The sequence below is a fragment of the Sminthopsis crassicaudata genome, chromosome 5, assembly GCF_048593235.1.
Source record: "Sminthopsis crassicaudata isolate SCR6 chromosome 5, ASM4859323v1, whole genome shotgun sequence".
NCBI classification, from domain to species: Eukaryota; Metazoa; Chordata; class Mammalia; order Dasyuromorphia; family Dasyuridae; genus Sminthopsis; species Sminthopsis crassicaudata.
Window position 1 is genome coordinate 122276624 of NC_133621.1, and position 17137 is coordinate 122293760.

Sequence of the window (17137 nt, forward strand, 5' to 3'; positions counted from 1 at the left end):
AGAGAGAGAGAGAGAGAGAGAGAGAGAGAGAGAGAGAGAGAGAGAGAAGGAAAAGAGGGAGTGGGAGGGAGAGGGAGAGAGATACTCGTTTGAAAAGTGCATTGCAATTAAAAAAAAAAAAAATTAACCTCCCTGAAATATGCTGCTTTCTAGGGCTTCCAAAGCCCTGGATGGTGGCTAGCCACTGGATAAACGAAAAACATGTATACGTCTCGTTTTGAGCTACCGCTTGAAAGACTCTGGCAGAATAGACTGAGCAAGAAATCGCTTTAGTAATTAGGCTGCCAAACACTTTGTGTAAGTCATAGGAGGGCTTGAACAGGACAGGCTGCTGCTCTGAGACATCCTGGATTCCAACTCGGCCTGGACTTCTCCATTGTGTCGGAATGCCTGGAGGAGTGCCTGCGCTTGGGCTGGGACTGGGGCAGGGGCTGGGAGAGGGGCTGGCGCTGGAGAAGAGGCAGGCGCCACTTCAGTGAAAAAGCTGAAACAGAGAACAAATAAACTAGAAAATAACAAGTCTCCGGGCTTTTAGCTGGCACTACTTTTTTAAATCTTCTAGACTCCCCTTGGCCACTTCCCTTTTGAGTCAATGTGTTTTTTGTTTTTCTTTTTCTCTCCTTTCCAATTGTCTTTCGGATTCAGTGTGGAGCTATGGCAGGCTCACTGGGGGCTCATGGAGAAGCAAGGAGCCCCTAAACAGAAAGGGCCTGGGCTAAACAGCGTGTGAAGCGCCTTCAGTCTGTCTCATTGCTTCTTAACATGAGGAGTGATTAGGCCGGTCTAAATACTCAAAAGAAGCTCAAAGTTTGTCTTCTGGCCCGAGCGTTTCCGAGACCCTTTCATTTTCTCTGTTCACGAGTGCTATTACTGCAAACCGTCAAAGTATCTCGATTTCGTGACACTTAAAGGATGATCAACTTGGGAAGTGAGGTTGGAAACCACCTCAGAAGGGGCAATAATCCGCAGCCTTTCGTTTTCCTATGACCCAGGAAAGAATCGAGAGGAAGGGTCTGCTTTGAATCGTTCTCACTAACACCTCGCCCCCACACCTATCCCTAACGAAGGTCAACTTGTCTTTGAGCAAAAATTTAAAAGGGCCCATCCTGAATCACACGGCATCTTCTGAACATAAGTATGTTTGGTGGGGAAAGAAAAACAAAAATTTGCTGATATTAAACTTGCTCTTGCTTTCTTTGTTTTAAAGTTAGCTAAAATGTCAAGAGTAACTTGGGAGAGAAGGCTAGGAAGATGGGGGTTATTAGTTTCATTCTAAAGCAAGAGGCTCTTAACCTGGGAACCATGGGATACATGATTACATCTCAAAAGTTCCCCGACAACACCATTACCTACACCATTTTTTAACTAACTTCTAACTGAAATGTAGCATTTCTTTCAATTATGAATGTGAACAGCAAAATATTAGTCTGAGAAGTTCAGTTGGAAGAGTCCATCCTGTTAACAAAAAAGTTTTATAACACAAAAAGGTTCAGAATTCTAGGGTCTTTTTAACCATACAAAATATCAAAAGGGGAGGTCTCAAAAGGTAAACGAGAAAACCAGGGAGGGAGGGAGAATTTGGGGAGACAAATTATCTGGAATGACACTATTCCGGAGGGCTCATTCACCATTGGAATTTTGCTTTCCCATTGTTTTGTTGTTGTTTTAAACACAATTTACCAAAGAAAAGGAGCTTATTCATTCATGCTCCAGTTACTCATTAGCATTCTTAAAAATAAAACTTTTCTTACTTGCTTTTGAAATCTGAAAGATGTTCAGAAATGTAAGGCATTTTTAAGTATTCTGTATCGTTTCATCTAAATCTAGTTGAAATATGTATGAATTATCCACAAATTAATAGAGATAAGGTTAAAAAAATAAAGTATTCCTATACAATTCAGATAGTAAGTTTCAAAGAGTCAGGACTTTGGATTCTAAAGGTCCTAAAAAGATCCTCCATACTTGCATATCTTAACATTTTCATGTTGAAGCATGAAATTAGAAAGTTGTGAATGTACAAGTCCCTAGGCAATCTAGATAACACCTTTGAGAACAAACTTATGTGATAATATACACACTTTCTGCCTGTTTTGTTTTCAAATCCCTTTTAAACTGATGCCTCATTCCATGATTTATTTGATAGTTCCATTTTACAGAAGAACTGCTAGAGATGGAGGATAATGCTATCGTTTGAGTCCCACCTCACCGTCCCCCCTTCAGAGAATTCCTTCCCTTAAAAGTAGTCCCCATTTTCCACTTATATTGTTAAGCATCTTCAATTCCATCATCACGGGTTCATCCTGACAAGGGACCCATGAACTTAAGTCTGTCTTCAAGCAATCAAAAATCTAGATTTCCAAAAGATGGAACAGGATGTTTTGGGAGGAATCAAGCAGTGGAATTACCCATGGATAAGTCTATTCTGTCCTCTTGTTTTTGTTTTTTGAGGGAGAAAGATTGGTCAAAACAAAACAAACAAACAAACAAAAAACAAAACAAACAAACAAACCAAAAAAAAAAAAAAAAAAAAAAAAACAGCTATGAGGACTGACTATGGGGACTTGAGTTAGAATCTAACTGTTAGTATCGATGAGGGTAAAAGTCTCAACCTTCCTGGATCTCAGCTTTTTCATCTGTTCATTGGCTTTTCTTCAAGTCTGTTACTAACTGGCACTTTCTGCAAAAAGGCTTTCTTCTGTTGATTATTTCCTATTTATGCGGTACATATCTTGTTTGTACATAGCTGTTTATATGTTGTATCTCCCACTAGACTGTAAGTTCCCTGAGGCTATCTTTCATCTTTATTTCTATCTCCAGTGCTTAGCACAATTAATAGCACATAATATGTACTTAATAAGTGCTAGGAGACTGACAGACTGATTGGGGGGGGGGGAATGCCTTTAGAACTCCTTTCACCTCTAAATCACAGATCTTATGGTTTTTACTTTAATAGCCTTCAAGTGTAGAGGAGAGGAAATATTTTCTGAACTCTTTTCAGTTTGTAGGCAGGAAAGGATATACGGGAATCCAATTCTTACTATTGGGAGACTTTGTTTCCAAATTAAAATCTGTCTACCTAGGCAAAAAGGCTTGTGTTTAGCTATCCTGTAATGAGAATAAGCCAGGTGAACATATTGTTTGATTGAGAAGATGCTAAACTTAACACATTGACTTTGCAATTGAAAAAGGAGTAAGAAGAAAAATTTTGGCTGATAGGAGAAAAGAAAAGGATGCAAGGGAGAGGAAGGAGACAAAAAAGGATGTTGAGAGTTTCAGAACAAAGGAAGCAAAAGAAGAATATTTTTACATTAAAGCTACCATGCTCTTTAATGAAGCCTAAGTAACTTAATAACCTGAAATCCATTTCAAGGTTGGCTGAAATGCCTTGCCAAAGGATCCAGGAGAATGTGACCACAGTCAGTGCTTGATAGAAAGGAAATTGAAGATCATTAAAATTTTTCCTCTGCTTATAACTGCCCTAAAATCCATAAATATTAGTTTAAAAGAAACTTCGAGCTGGCTCTAAGACTTGAATTTTCCGATTTCCATCAGAAACGGAAGGCAGAAAAAGGGAAAAGAGGAAGAGGAAGAACAATATGAGTTGAGTAGAAGAAGACTATACCAGGAATATGTGACAACAATCTTTTTCATTCTGTGACTGTCTCACTGCCGCAAGTCAACTTTCAAGTTGGTAGATTGGTATTTTTATAAGTTTATTATACATATGAAAAGAAGCTCCGATTAGTAGATAAAAGAGTCACAGAATCAGGGAAATCTGAATGCAAATTCTGCATCTTACCTATGTCTTCGTAGATGAGTTTCCTCTAGAAAGACAACAATTTTACAAAGCCCCCAAGGCAACTTTTTAAGGTGATAAATTACTAAACAGTTGTTGAATTGCACAAGTAGAAGGAGATTCCACATTGGAAGCTCCTCGAATACTAAAGAAATCACAGGTATGTTCCCCCCCAAAAAAAAACCCCCACACAATACATATATATCATCATGTATAGTATTTATGAACAAAACTTCTTTGGACATTTCCTTGAGTAGTTGCTTTCACTTTTGCTTATTTAGAATTTGAACCATTCTATTAAAATTAATCTTAAATAAAGCTGTTTCAAAAGAAAGAAGTCAACTGATTAGTATTCATGTCTTTTGTGCCTCATCAGTACATGTTTTACTATTTTTTACTTGGTTGAAAAATAGAAATCACAATCACTAAAATCAAGTTCCCTCCAACATTTCATCTTTCTGACTCAAATATGAAAGTCCAGACTTCTTGTGTCATGAGCAAATAAGCTATGGATAATATGCCAAAACAGAAAACATATCTGGGGTAGGAATACAATGATGAAATAATGTGGAATTTTCTGGCATTTGGGCTTATAACTTCTGTGTTTCCAGTAATGCAAAGCTCAGAGAAGTTGTCGACTGCAGGGTTATATGGAGATACTCTAGTTTTTTCACAAGCCAGAAGAGTCAATCCCAGGTATTCTTTTGAAGGTTTACACAGCCTTGTATTCAAGTTCCTTTTGTAAATAATGGCAACTTTGGGGCTTTACGTTTTGCCTTTCAGTTAGCTAGTGACATCACACAAACATGCAAAACTTCAAACCCTTTTTGCATCCAAAGGTCTCATTAAGAAGCCTTATTCATATCTCTGTGGAGTTCACATACATATATGAGCTTTTCCTTGGGTACCAACATTAATACAATTTGGATAGTCATTTTCTCTTACATTCAGCTACCTTCTCTTTATCAAATTATGTTTAATCCACAATAAAGCTTAGGAAATGAACATAGATAAAAATGTGGGGGAGAAATAAAGATAATTTCTCAGCATTTAAAAAACTTGAACAACTTTTTAACTGAGTTTTTGTCACCAAAGTAATTCCCAAGCTATCATGATTAGACCCAAAATCACTGTCTCAAGTCATCTCCTATGCTGATACTCCTTTAGGGGTAGGATTTAATTCTGAATTATTATTTTATTAAGCAGTAATACTCAATGGAACATCCTGACCTAAGTATTTCTCAAACACTAGAACAAGAAACTATTGGTGAAGTAGAGGAGAGGTAGTGAAGGCATCCTCCTGATGAGATACAAGATCATATTTAAAGAACATCATTTCCCCCAAAAGTAATAACACCAACAGATTTCCTAACCTTCTGACCTGCTATGCTGTAGAAACATTCAGAGGAAAACTGGGAAGCAATGAAATGAAGATTGAGAGGGAGATTGTGGGGAATGGGAATTTCCCCTTCATATTCTCCCCAACACCATAGGAGGGAAGAGTGAATTGGGACTACTGAACCAGAATGAAAGGTCAAGTTTCAGGGTGGAGTTGGGCCTTACATAAGAAAATTCTATTCTCTTTCCTCATTCTGACTACAAGAATGACTCACCCTAAGTAACTTATGAAGTGGAATGGAACAGCACTAAAGGATTCTTATAGCATGTGGATCTCCCATAAGGGAACTGGAATTTAAGATTATACTGAAGTGTCCATCCCCTATTTCTCATTCCAACAAAGTAGTTTTAAAAATACTTTTACTTTAAAAACTAAAGGAGGTCATTCATGCTTAGATGACAAATTAGTTACTTAAACAGGTATTTTTAGGCCTGAGTCATACATGCTTTTATTTTATTATTTCAACTGAGCTAATATTGTGTCCCTTGTGCCAGTTTTTGAATATTTGGGGAGAATCCTGTCATAGAGGGGCTTCTTATCCAGGCCCTAGTTGGACTTACTGGCCACTAGAATCCTTTCCACTTCTCAGATTGTGATTCTTTGAATATTCTCCAGGAAAACATTTAAAAGACTGGTCCCTCAACTTTTTGCAGTTTATTCTTACTAAGAATAAATTCGGTGCTGTCTCCTGAAACTGTTTGCTGGGTCTTTTTCACTTTTTTTTTTTTTTTAAGTCTCCGATATTCTGAAGCTTCCCAGTGAATCCGTGAGCAAACCGGGAAAGGGGAGGGTGTGAAAGGGGATGGAGGAGTAGCATCTCGTAATTGTTCTGGGCAGCAGTCTAGTCAGCGGCCATCAGCGAAATCCTAGTGGATCTATAAATTCATATACAGTTCTTAGGCGCCTAGATCTGGACTTGGAAAATTAGTGTGTTGAGCACATCCAGTTTTTTTCTCTTCTGGGTCGCAACCTGAGGAGCTTCTGCGTTAAATACCCCTGCAAAGAACAGAATAAAAGAAGATAAAGTTGGCTGTTTGAAACTTCGCTTTACGTCCCTCGTCCTCAAAACCTTCAGTCCCTTAGAGCAAAAAGCATTAATGTTTTTCCCTTCCCTATATTTTCCCAGAAAGATCAGGATCTAAAAAGTTATTCTTCCTTATTGTCTCCACACTTCAAATAGTTGGAATCAGGAGCTAGAAACAAAAAGATGTTTATTAAAATTTAAGCTAGAGGACATTATTTCACATGAAGTTTAATTGGCTCCGATTAGACCACCTGGTAATAAAAGCAACCCAGGTTGAAAGTTTCCTGCGTGTTCTTTCTAAATTCTCTGTCCTGAGTCTGGGAAAGTAATCTCCTGCTTCTCCTATTAGGATGGAGGAAAGAGTCCCAACCTCAATCTATCAAGAAATCTAGGAAGTGTTTAGGAAGTTAGGTTTGCGAGGTGGAGGAAGAATGGGATGGCCCGGGAATGCTGATGTGGAAAGTAGAAAAGAAATGTCCTAACAAATTTATGCGTTTACGAATGCTTTTTGTGATTTATCTAAGATTAGCATTTTTTCCTGTAATTCCACTCCATTTATTTTTACTTAGACACCTTATTTCTCAGACTCTGGCAAAGAAATAGACTTTTTTTTTTTAAGTTTTTTTTTTTTTAATATGCCTTTGATGATATCAAGAAATCTTTGAATCTGATTTTTATTTTACAGACGAGTTAGTTTGTTTTTGTTTTTTATTTTATTTTTTATTTTTTTTTTTTAATAGCGAAAAGGGGAATGCTGGATAATTAATGCAAAATGAGATAAAGCCCTTTGGCAGATTCTACCCCGCCTTTTATGCCCTTAATTTATTTGTGTAGAAGTGGGTTTCTTTGAAGAAGAACCTCTCAATCTTTCTTATTCCGAATTCTATCACTTCTGTGAATTTACTGCAAACAAAACTGATAATTCCCCAGACTAGGATTTATACTCTATACAGCTTAGAAAAGCTAACTAACTTGCAGGCAACCTATAAACCTCTCTTTCTGATACTTCTGACTCTGTACATGTCCTATTCCTGAATTTCGGATGGGGTGAAAAACCAGAACTCCCAAGATTGCTGAAAAGGTGATTAATTTATACTTTATCTATAAATTGTGAAAATAGCCGAGGTTTGTAATCAGTATGCCAGCGGTTTATTTTGCTTCCTTACTTTGGATTGGCCTTATGTTCCAATGCTACGATTTTAAAGCACTGAGGCTGTTTATTATATTATTACTATTAAATAGTATTTTTTAAAACCGCATAAAACTAATTATAATAATAACAAAAAAGAAATGATCAAATATCTCTCCCTCCAAAAAAAGGGAGTGGAGACAAGAACCTTTTAATCTAACCGATCCGTACTGATCTCCATATTTTCCCATTTTATTTGCTATATAAAATATCAGAATAATGAAGATTTTTCTTCTCTTTGTTTCTTTACAACCTATGAAACAAAGGAAATAACAACATGCATTATTTTGCTATCTCCGCCAGAGCCTAGAACTAACTCCTTCGGGAATAGCTTTAATAAGTCTGAAATTCTGATCTTCGGGTCCATTTACATTGAAAAAAGACTTGTATTCGTTTATTCAGTACAGATATTTCTCTGCCCCCATAACTTCTTGGTACCTTTCCTATTTCCATCTCCCTTTAATTTTGTCAATTAAAAATCAGCCAAAATTATTTTTAATAAAAAAGGCAGAAGCAGGAATCAAATCCTTAGATGTATCTGGAAGCGTTCCTCGATCTTCAGAAGAAAAAATATGTTTCCTTTGATACTTTTTCCCTAAGAGGCAGACGTATAGATGAGCAGAATTACCCAGAAAAAGTAATCCCCAATAATAATATGTGTTCCGCTTCCCTCCCTCTGTCTAGTTACACAGAAGCTAATAAGCTGCATAGTGAAAGAAGATTGTTTTTTGTTCTCTGATTGAGGCTGAAACACAACCTGCTCTGAGATGCTTGGGGCAGCCAGAGAGGGGAGGGGGAATTAAAGGGGAGTAAAAACTGTTAAACACTTCAAGAGAATGATTAAAACACGTGGCAGAAGGTTGAAAATTATTATACTTTTCAATTCATTTTATATTTCTTAAATTACGACGGAATTATGTACTGTGCTAAGAAGTAAGAAATTAAAGATTAAGGATTATTTGGTATTTTACATCTTTATATAATCGCCTTTGATTTCAGACTATACTAATCCTAAACAAGAGATGAATTTTCCTGTGGCTGGGTTTTAAATATACGTTAGATATCTCATGAAAATTATGGAAGTGAGCAATGTCAAGAACATAGTTTAGGAAGGAATGAAATGCAAAACCAATTAACTAAGAAAAGAACAGGAGCAAGTCCTGAAAGAATATTAAGTTATTTTACATAAGTATAACTTTTGCTCCTATGTCCTAAAAGGTCTTTACTCGGCTACTGAGTGTGGGGGTGTGGAGGAGGAGGATGTGGAAGAGGAGGAGGTACTTTATGCATTAACATGGAGAAGGGAGCAAATTGCCTATGTTATCTCACTATATCTCTCATTCAAGACAAACCCATAAACTTGGAATTAGACTTCAGACTAAAATTAAAGGGAAGGTGACAATGTGGGAGAAGCAAATGAGTATTTTCTGCAAAACAAGTAATTAACCATTGGGTGAGGGATGGGGTGAAGTAAGGGTGTAGTAAGAAGACCCCCCCCCAAAAGTATGCAAACTACTATATCACTATCAGAGAAATCACCCCCTCCCCATTCTCTTTATGTTGTTTTTGCTTGATGAACTGGATTTATAAGAGTTGAAGAAATTTTGTTTCTTTGTTTCTTTTTTTTAGAGGCTCCTGTATTTAATGTGGAGGTGGGGGGTGGGGTGGGGGAAGGAGCTGCCAAAATACTGAACTTTTCTCTCTCTCTCTCTCTCTCTCTCTCTCTCTCTCTCTCTCTCTCTCTCTCTCTCTCTCTCTCTCTCTCTCTCTCTCTCTCTTTCTCTCTCTCTCAATATTAAGGATGGGAAGAAATGGGTAGAAGAGTTCTGCTTTAATATTTAAGTTTCTTTCCCTCTCTCTGTTTCTGTCTCTGATTGTCTTCCAGATTAAAACGTTTTTTTTTTTTTTTTTTTTAAGGTTTGAATAGAAACATTATCTATTAACAAATAATGAATTATGGAGATTTGATTTACACAGCGGCTCCTTAGCATTTACGACTAAAGAAGTCCAACATTATCTTAATGGAAGGCTATAATTGCTGCTTTGAAATATTTACACTGCTCAAATAACACTGCAGTAGATTTTACTTTCAAACACAAGTCAAAAAGGCAAATCCCGAAAAGACCGGTGAAAAGCAAGCTGTTGCCATATTAAATATATACAAACTTTTTTTTTTTTTTTTAAGTAAGAAACAAGCATCTCACACACACACACACACACACACACACACACACACACACACACACACACACACACACACACACACTCCAGTCAATAAGTTTCCAAGTTTCCTTCTAAATCCAGTATCCATTGAAGGAGAAATTTACCTAGGTTACAAGGGGGAGAGGAGAGAGAGAGGAGAGAGGAAGTGGAACTGGAAACATTCAACCAAAGAAGGCAGGTAAAACTCCGCAATTGGGTAAGTTGTGAAAGTTAATTCCTCTGGGAGAATTCAGGCTCTTTCCAGTCAATGCCCGACTGTGTTGCTTGGTCATTTTCTTCAATCTGGCCCTGTGCTGGAGGGAGTGCTACAGAAAGAGGATTTTTCGATGCTGGGAAGCAGCAGGTAGGAAAGGAACCTGATCAGCCCCCAAAAGGCAGTAATTAAAGTCTTAACTGCGACCCATCTGTCGCAGGATCGGCATCTCTTTCTCTTCCTCTTCTTTCTACCTCCCCCTCCTTTCCCCAGCCCCACCGCTTTTCCCTTTGTCTGTGCAAGGAATGGGAGGAGACAGGACTAGCAGCCCCAGAAGTAAAAGGAAAGAAAATACCGTCCTGACGATTTTTTTTTTTTTTAAATGTCGGAACTTTTACTAAGAATTCCTCCAAAAGACCAGGACGTCCTCCTTCCGGGTGTCCCGTTCCTCTTATCGGATTGAACTCCAGGAGATAAATTTAGTCCATCTAGCTGGCTCAGTCCCAAACTTACACCTCCCAGAAGTGCGGGAGGGGGAGCATATCGTTCCCCTCCTTAATCCTCCCAGTCCTATCTCCATCCTTTTTCTTCAAGTCTTCCCACCATCCGCGTTACCTGAGAGTTACCCCTTCCTTTGCAGTGATTCGCGAAGACAATCACATCTGGGCCATCACTCTGTAGCCCTCGAACTACCACCCTATGGCTTCTCAGTCCCCAACACACACACCTGTCGGGGTCCCTATCATCCGCTCTAACTGCGGGCTCCTGGGCTCTCGTGAGCGGATATACACACACGCACGCACGCACACGTCCCTTCTTTTTCTCCTCTCTAGACCACAGTGATCCACTCACAGAAAGGTGAAAGAAACAAGAAGGGGGAGAGGGCGTAGATAGTGTGTTGCTGTTTCCCGTGCGTAACGGAGTCTCCAGCCTGAACTGATGGGAGCGGGAGGGGACAGCGGCTGAAGCAGAGATGAGGCCCAAAGTACAAGAAGTAGTTGGAAAAAACAAGGAAGAAGATATTTAAGGCCCGGGCCCAAATTCTTATTGCTGAGAATAAGAACTCTAGTGGCTCCTCCTCTAGAAGTACAATAATCCTAGAGTTGGCTTTTTCTTAGCTTGGGCCCGGGCCCCTCAAATTTTACCTTTTCCGATCAAGAAGACAAGACGTAGCGGGAAAGAGGGAAGGCTTGGCGCGCACGTTGTTTTGTGGGACTTTGAAGAAAAGCAAGTTCATGCTAGTCCCTAAACGAGCTAGTGCTACGACCATTCCCCCCGCCTTTACCAAACACGTCCCTCCTTCCTTTTTTCTTGTCCCATTGCAATCAAAAGCTCGGCAAGTTAGCACCAATACCTTATTCTTAAATCCCTCTTGCACAAGGCCTGCTCCTCAGGTCGTGCGAGTTCAGCCGAGTTCCGAGCCCATCGTGGCCCGTGAACTCACACGCGCGCGCACGCCACACACACACACACACACACACACACACACACACACACACAGCCAAGTTGAGTTGCATTAGTAACATCCCTCACCTTTCTCTCTGGACACGGAACCGAATCACTGGGGAGGGAGGCGCAGCGCAAAGGTAGCCCTCTTCTCTTCAAAGCACTCTAGCCACTCCCAGTCTCAGGAAGAACCGAGCGATCTCTTGACCCAAATTCCCTCTTCTCAGAGTGGGTCAAAGGACGAGGAACTGCCTCCTACTCCACAGAACCCCGAGTAGCGGCAATCTGCCTTGCGGCGCGCAAGGATGGAAATAAGAGCTCCGTCCAAGGCCTGCCCTGGGACCCAGCTGGGTAGGGGAGAGCGTCAAAGGGTAGGGATGGAGACACACTGGAGCAAACGCTCGAAGGTCAGGGTCTCCACTGCACTCTGCTGGCTACGAGATGGTCCGGCTGCTCGGCCTTCGTGCTCCCGGCTTGGCGGGTTGCCTTTCTCTTGCCCCAGGTACCATAGTCAGAGCCCCCAGGTCGCGGCTTCCGCCCACAGTCCTCCCGGCTTTGAGCGCCTTTGGTCCTGGGTAGGGGGAGGGGTAGAAATAATAACGAATTGTCCTGTTCTCTATTTAGGCGTGCTGCACTTAAAGACAAAAACAAGAGAACTTTAGCTGAGTGACAGCTGGTTAAATAAGAGCGCCCCCTCCCCTGTCTCCTTGTCAGTGTGTCAATATGTAAGAGCATGTCAGTGTGTATGTGTGCGTGTGTGCACGCGCGCGCGCACGCGTGTGTTTGTACTGAAGTGAAGTGAGAAAACTCTTGTGCTCTTAAAGCTTCCTGGTACTTTGAGTTTGAGAGAAGCCAACATTTGGGGGAAGCGGGGCCCTCAACTTTCTATGGACTTGGGGTCCACATGAAGTGCTCAGGGGCCCTTTAACTCCCAGGGGCATTTTACCTGACTGGGGTCTTCCAATAAGTCCAACCCTCTGGCCCTGAAGTGGTCCCCGCCCAGAGAGAGAGCACAGCGAGGCTGCGGAGAGTCAGGTGCGGCGGCAGCAGAAGCCACAGCCAGAGCACAGCCGAGGCAACCCGAGCAGATGCCAGGCAGCCAAACGGCGCCATCAGGTTCAGGGCTGGAAAGGCGCAAGGAAACCCACGAACTCCTTTTGCGCTTGCTGCGGCTGGGACAGCGGCCGCTTGCTGCAGCGCAGAATTTGATAAATATAGCCTGGCGTTTGCCCCTGAATTAGGCTCCGTTTCCTTATTTAGCCATTGCACAATGATTTTAGATGATGTCACTTAGAGCTAAACGAGAAAATTGATCTCAGATTTGCTTGGCCTCTAAAGCCTGGTTAAGCAGATTGTGAATTAAAAAGACAGAGAAAAAAGAAGGGAGAGGAGGGAGGAAGGGTGCGCCGGCGAGCGACTGAGCTCGCCAGAGATCGAGAGGAGGGCAGGAGCCGGGAGAGCGCCCCCGCCTTTTCTGGGCGGGGGAAGTCTCACTCACCAATGAAAAGTGGTCGCTTACTGAAGAGGAGAAAAAAAAAAGTTTTCCTGTTGACTGTTGGAAGCGAATTGAGCAATTATCTAGTTTACCTTCTCCTCTTGGAAGTTAACGATTGGCGAGATCTTTGCTGCGTTATTGACACAACACTTTCTATTGATAGAAATAAGTAGTGATTGTCCCCGAGTCATTGGTACGCCAAGTAAACTGCGATGGGCTGGCATGAGTCCATTGGGCTGGGAAGGCTGGTTCGGCTGGTGATGCTGGGGGGGAGGAGGAGGATGGTGGTGGTGTTGATGGTGATCGTCTTCCAATCTGCAGATCAGTGACAAGACGGAAAAAAGAGGCGTCTACGATAGCAGCTTGGACCCGGCTCATACATGCGAGGCAGACATGGATTGTAGTTCCCATCACCCGACCACAAAAATCTTAGCGACTCCTCCGGCCAGAGAGAGCCTGCCGGCTAGAGGCAACATGATCAGCGCTTCCAAACCCCTCGCCTTTTCCATTGAACGAATAATGGCCAGGACTCCAGAACCCAAGTCTATGCCCGTCCCCCATTTCCTACAGGGATCCGTACCCAAAGGAGACCCCAAGCACTCCTTGCACCTCAACTCATCGATCCCGTGCATGATCCCCTTCGTGCCGGTGACCTACGATACCAGCCCCAAAGCAGGGATGACGGGGTCGGAACCGAGAAAAGCTAACCTGGACTCCTCCGCTTCTTCACCGGCGTCCTCGTCCTTTAGCTGCAGTGATCTGTTGAACTGTGCGTTGAGTCTGAAGGGAGACTTTGCCCGCGACGCTTTGCCTCTACAGCAGTATAAATTGGTCCGACCTCGAGTGGTCAACCACTCCTCCTTCCATGCCATGGGGGCTCTGTGCTACTTCAACCGGGGCGATGGTCCCTGTCACCCGTCGGCCAGTGTCAACATCCACCCAGTGGCCTCCTATTTCCTCAGTTCCCCTTTACACCCACAACCCAAGACGTATTTAGCAGAGAGAAACAAACTAGTCGTCCCGACTGTGGAAAAATACCCTTCGGGAGTGGCTTTCAAAGACTTGTCCCAGGCTCAGCTGCAACACTACATGAAAGAAAGTGCCCAGATCCTCTCGGAAAAAATTGCTTTCAAAACCTCAGAATTCAGCCGAGGCTCTCCCAACAGCAAACCCAAAGTTTTCACTTGCGAAGTGTGTGGAAAGGCAAGTACTTGGTTTGGCTTAGTTGGGAGACCGGGGCTTTCGATATTGTGCTGTGGGCTGTCTTTAAAAAAGGTTGTTTCCCTCCCCCGTGGCCCCGATCCCCACCCCTACCCCAGTTAAAACTTGAACATACCGGTGCCGTTAACCTGCTCAATTTGTGTTCAACTTTAAAGGTATTTAATGCGCATTATAACTTAACCCGTCATATGCCGGTGCACACAGGAGCCAGACCCTTTGTCTGTAAAGTTTGCGGAAAGGGCTTCAGACAAGCGAGTACACTCTGTCGACACAAGATCATCCACACCCAGGTAAGTAGCATTGCCCATTTGGGGATCGAGCGCTCTTTTCCCAGCTTTTCACCGAAAGTTTTAAACCTCCACGTTTTGGTTTCTTGTTTGTTCGAAAGTGGCCCTTGGAAATGGTTAAATTCAGTAAATGTTGGGGAGTTTTTTCTTCTCTCCTTTGTGTATGCATGGGAATACACGGGGGGAAATAGACTGTTACCTTGCCAGTTTCCACTTCGCCTTCCTCCACTAAAAAATAAAAACAAACTAATATCTGGATTTCTGGATTTCTCCCCTCTGTAGGAAAAACCTCACAAATGTAACCAATGTGGTAAAGCATTTAACCGAAGTTCCACTTTAAATACTCACACTCGGATACACGCTGGCTACAAACCTTTTGTTTGTGAATTCTGTGGCAAAGGATTTCACCAAAAAGGTACAAAATATAAAACCGCTGTCTTTTTTGTTGTTACTCTTGCTATTCTCTCTCACCAAGACCTCAGCTTAATTTGTTTTAACACATTTAAAATGATGATTGTTATTACCCGAATTTATTTTGCGAATTTGTTTGGGTTTCCATGTTCTGTTATTTTTCCTGAGATGGGTTAGATTTCGTATTAAAAGAAGAAAACAGGGTTTTCCCTCCTTTCAATTGCACAAATTCGTTTCGTTAAAATTAGAAAATAAAAGTCTTAACAATCTGGATCCTAGAAAAATTAGATTTTTTAAAATATGAAATTTAAAAGGCTGGGGGGAAAAAGCAGAGAAGTGTTAAGGGAAAGGGCTTTGGATCTCAGCTTGCTGCCTGCAAGAGGAGCTGCAGAAGGTCTCTGGCCTCCATCGCTCCATTTTCACCACTTTCTTACCCTCTCTGTCTTCTTCCCTTTCCGCCTATAAATTAGGTTTCCAAAGTAATATTCCTGTCATTTGTCTGTTTCAGGAAATTACAAAAACCACAAGCTGACCCACAGCGGGGAGAAGCAATTCAAATGCAATATCTGCAACAAGGCTTTCCACCAGGTCTACAACCTGACTTTCCACATGCACACCCATAACGACAAGAAACCCTTCACTTGTCCCACCTGCGGCAAGGGCTTCTGTAGGAACTTTGACCTCAAGAAACACGTCCGTAAGTTGCACGATAGCGCCCTGGGGCTGCCCCGGGCCGCGGCTGAGGCTGGCGCTGACCCATCGCCTCCGATGCAGCCGCAACCTCCGATACCTCCGCCGCCGCCTCCCGGGTCATTGCAGCCTCCTCTTCATCAGGGCCACCAGTGAGAGAGAGCTGACCCGAGACCTCTGCCAGGTCCGTAGGTCCCGCTGCTTCTTCGACTACGCGCTGTGGTGGGAAACTGAGCGCTGCTGCGGCCTGTCACCTGGGAGCAGACAGTATCCATCCTGTCTCCTCATCCTGGGGGAAGACTACCCGAAGGCTCTGACGCCATCGCCCCTTGGCCTCTTTGCATGCACCTGCTAAACGGTTTTGTGTATTATACTTGATATAGCCACTAACAGTTATGAAAGTTTTTTTTAATTATTTTTTTCTGTTGTTAATTTTTTCTCGAAAACAAGATAAGACTTTTTTTTTTTTTTCATCTCGGGTGGAGAGATGGTGTTTTCGTTTTGTTTTTTAAAAAAGCAAAATTCTGCTGTATTTATTGGGATCTGTATTATCCTATCCGGGAATGCTGCATCACTTTAATTTTATTATTGTATATATTTCCATTGTGTTGATTCTGCCATCTCAAGATGCCTGCTGATCGCTTGATCTCTTCTTTCCCTTGAGTATCACAATACAGTATATTTGCATGTATGTGTGTGTATAGATGCATACACAATATGTATACACAAAATACATTGTATGTGTGTATATGTATACAGATAGTCCCCTGCATCATGTGTATATGTAAATATACATACACATATATGCATTCCAACATTAATGTGTTTACAAATTAATGTATACACATACATATATGCACAGGTGTGAGTACATAAAGACATAAATCCATAACCTAAAAATACACCACACAAGCACACAGATAACGTCTATATATACTGAATCGGACTGGTTCTTTATGTATGGATTTGAATTTCAATTTTGAATCTTGCACGTGAAAACTGATTCGTTGACTGGTGAAAATAAATACTTGGAACATGCTAAGCTAAACATCAAATTGCAGAGCTCTGTATTATTCAGCTATGAGAACATGATTTTAAAAAAAAATACAATTCTGTAAAAAACCTATTCCCGATGCATTGGTATGGAATGAGATTAGAAACAAAGGTATTGAAATACTTTTCAGCTTTTGATCTGACAAGGGCCTGGATATGGAGGTTTCTAGCGAAAGTGAATCTTTGTGACTGCTCAATGCTGCAATATGCAAATGTTAAAAATAAAAATAATGAGGAAAGGGAATATATAAAACAACACCCTCATAAATATTAAGTATACATACAATATGGGATATATTGCCCGCATGTTATTTATCTATAATGAATCTAAAGCTTGCAATGGGAACTTAAGTATATTGTGGGGTGGTTGTTGTTGGTGTTGTGGTGTTTTTCCTTTTAATGAGTGTATATGTTTATAGACGAATGCACCTTCATCCAAGGAGGGAACATGGATGAAAACCAAACTGTGGTTGGTGCCAGGTCCTTGAAATGCTTCAAGTGTTAATCAGCAGCTCCGCTGTGAGCCCAGGCTCTGGTGTTTTCTAACTGCAAGTCTCTCCTGTTTTCTTGCCAAAACAGTGAAACAACTGCTAAAGACTTTAATTAAGAGGGGTAATTAGTTCAGATTTATCAAAGCCGGGTTGTTATACTATTAGCTGCTCAGTAGAAGCTGCCAGACAAGCCTCACAACCAAGTCCCGCTCTTCCTTC

General features: G+C 41.6%; 1 protein-coding gene and 1 long non-coding RNA gene across 2 annotated transcripts; one reads left to right on the forward strand and one right to left on the reverse strand.

Annotated features, from left to right (window-relative positions):
• Window positions 1–3692: 3692 nt before the first annotated feature.
• Window positions 3693–12668, reverse strand: LOC141543196 (uncharacterized). The gene is made up of 3 exons (XR_012482372.1): window positions 12217–12668; window positions 11358–11899; window positions 3693–6191 (listed from the first exon to the last, which is right to left on the reverse strand). It is a non-coding gene; the product is annotated as an uncharacterized LOC141543196 (long non-coding RNA).
• Window positions 12669–12794: 126 nt separating this feature from the next.
• On the forward strand, window positions 12795–16859 carry FEZF1 (FEZ family zinc finger 1). The gene is made up of 4 exons (XM_074268128.1): window positions 12795–13968; window positions 14142–14276; window positions 14556–14688; window positions 15193–16859. The coding sequence occupies exons 1-4, from the start codon at window positions 13159–13161 to the stop codon at window positions 15528–15530; spliced, it is 1416 nt and encodes a 471-aa protein (XP_074124229.1). The 5' UTR covers window positions 12795–13158; the 3' UTR covers window positions 15531–16859.
• Window positions 16860–17137: the final 278 nt, after the last annotated feature.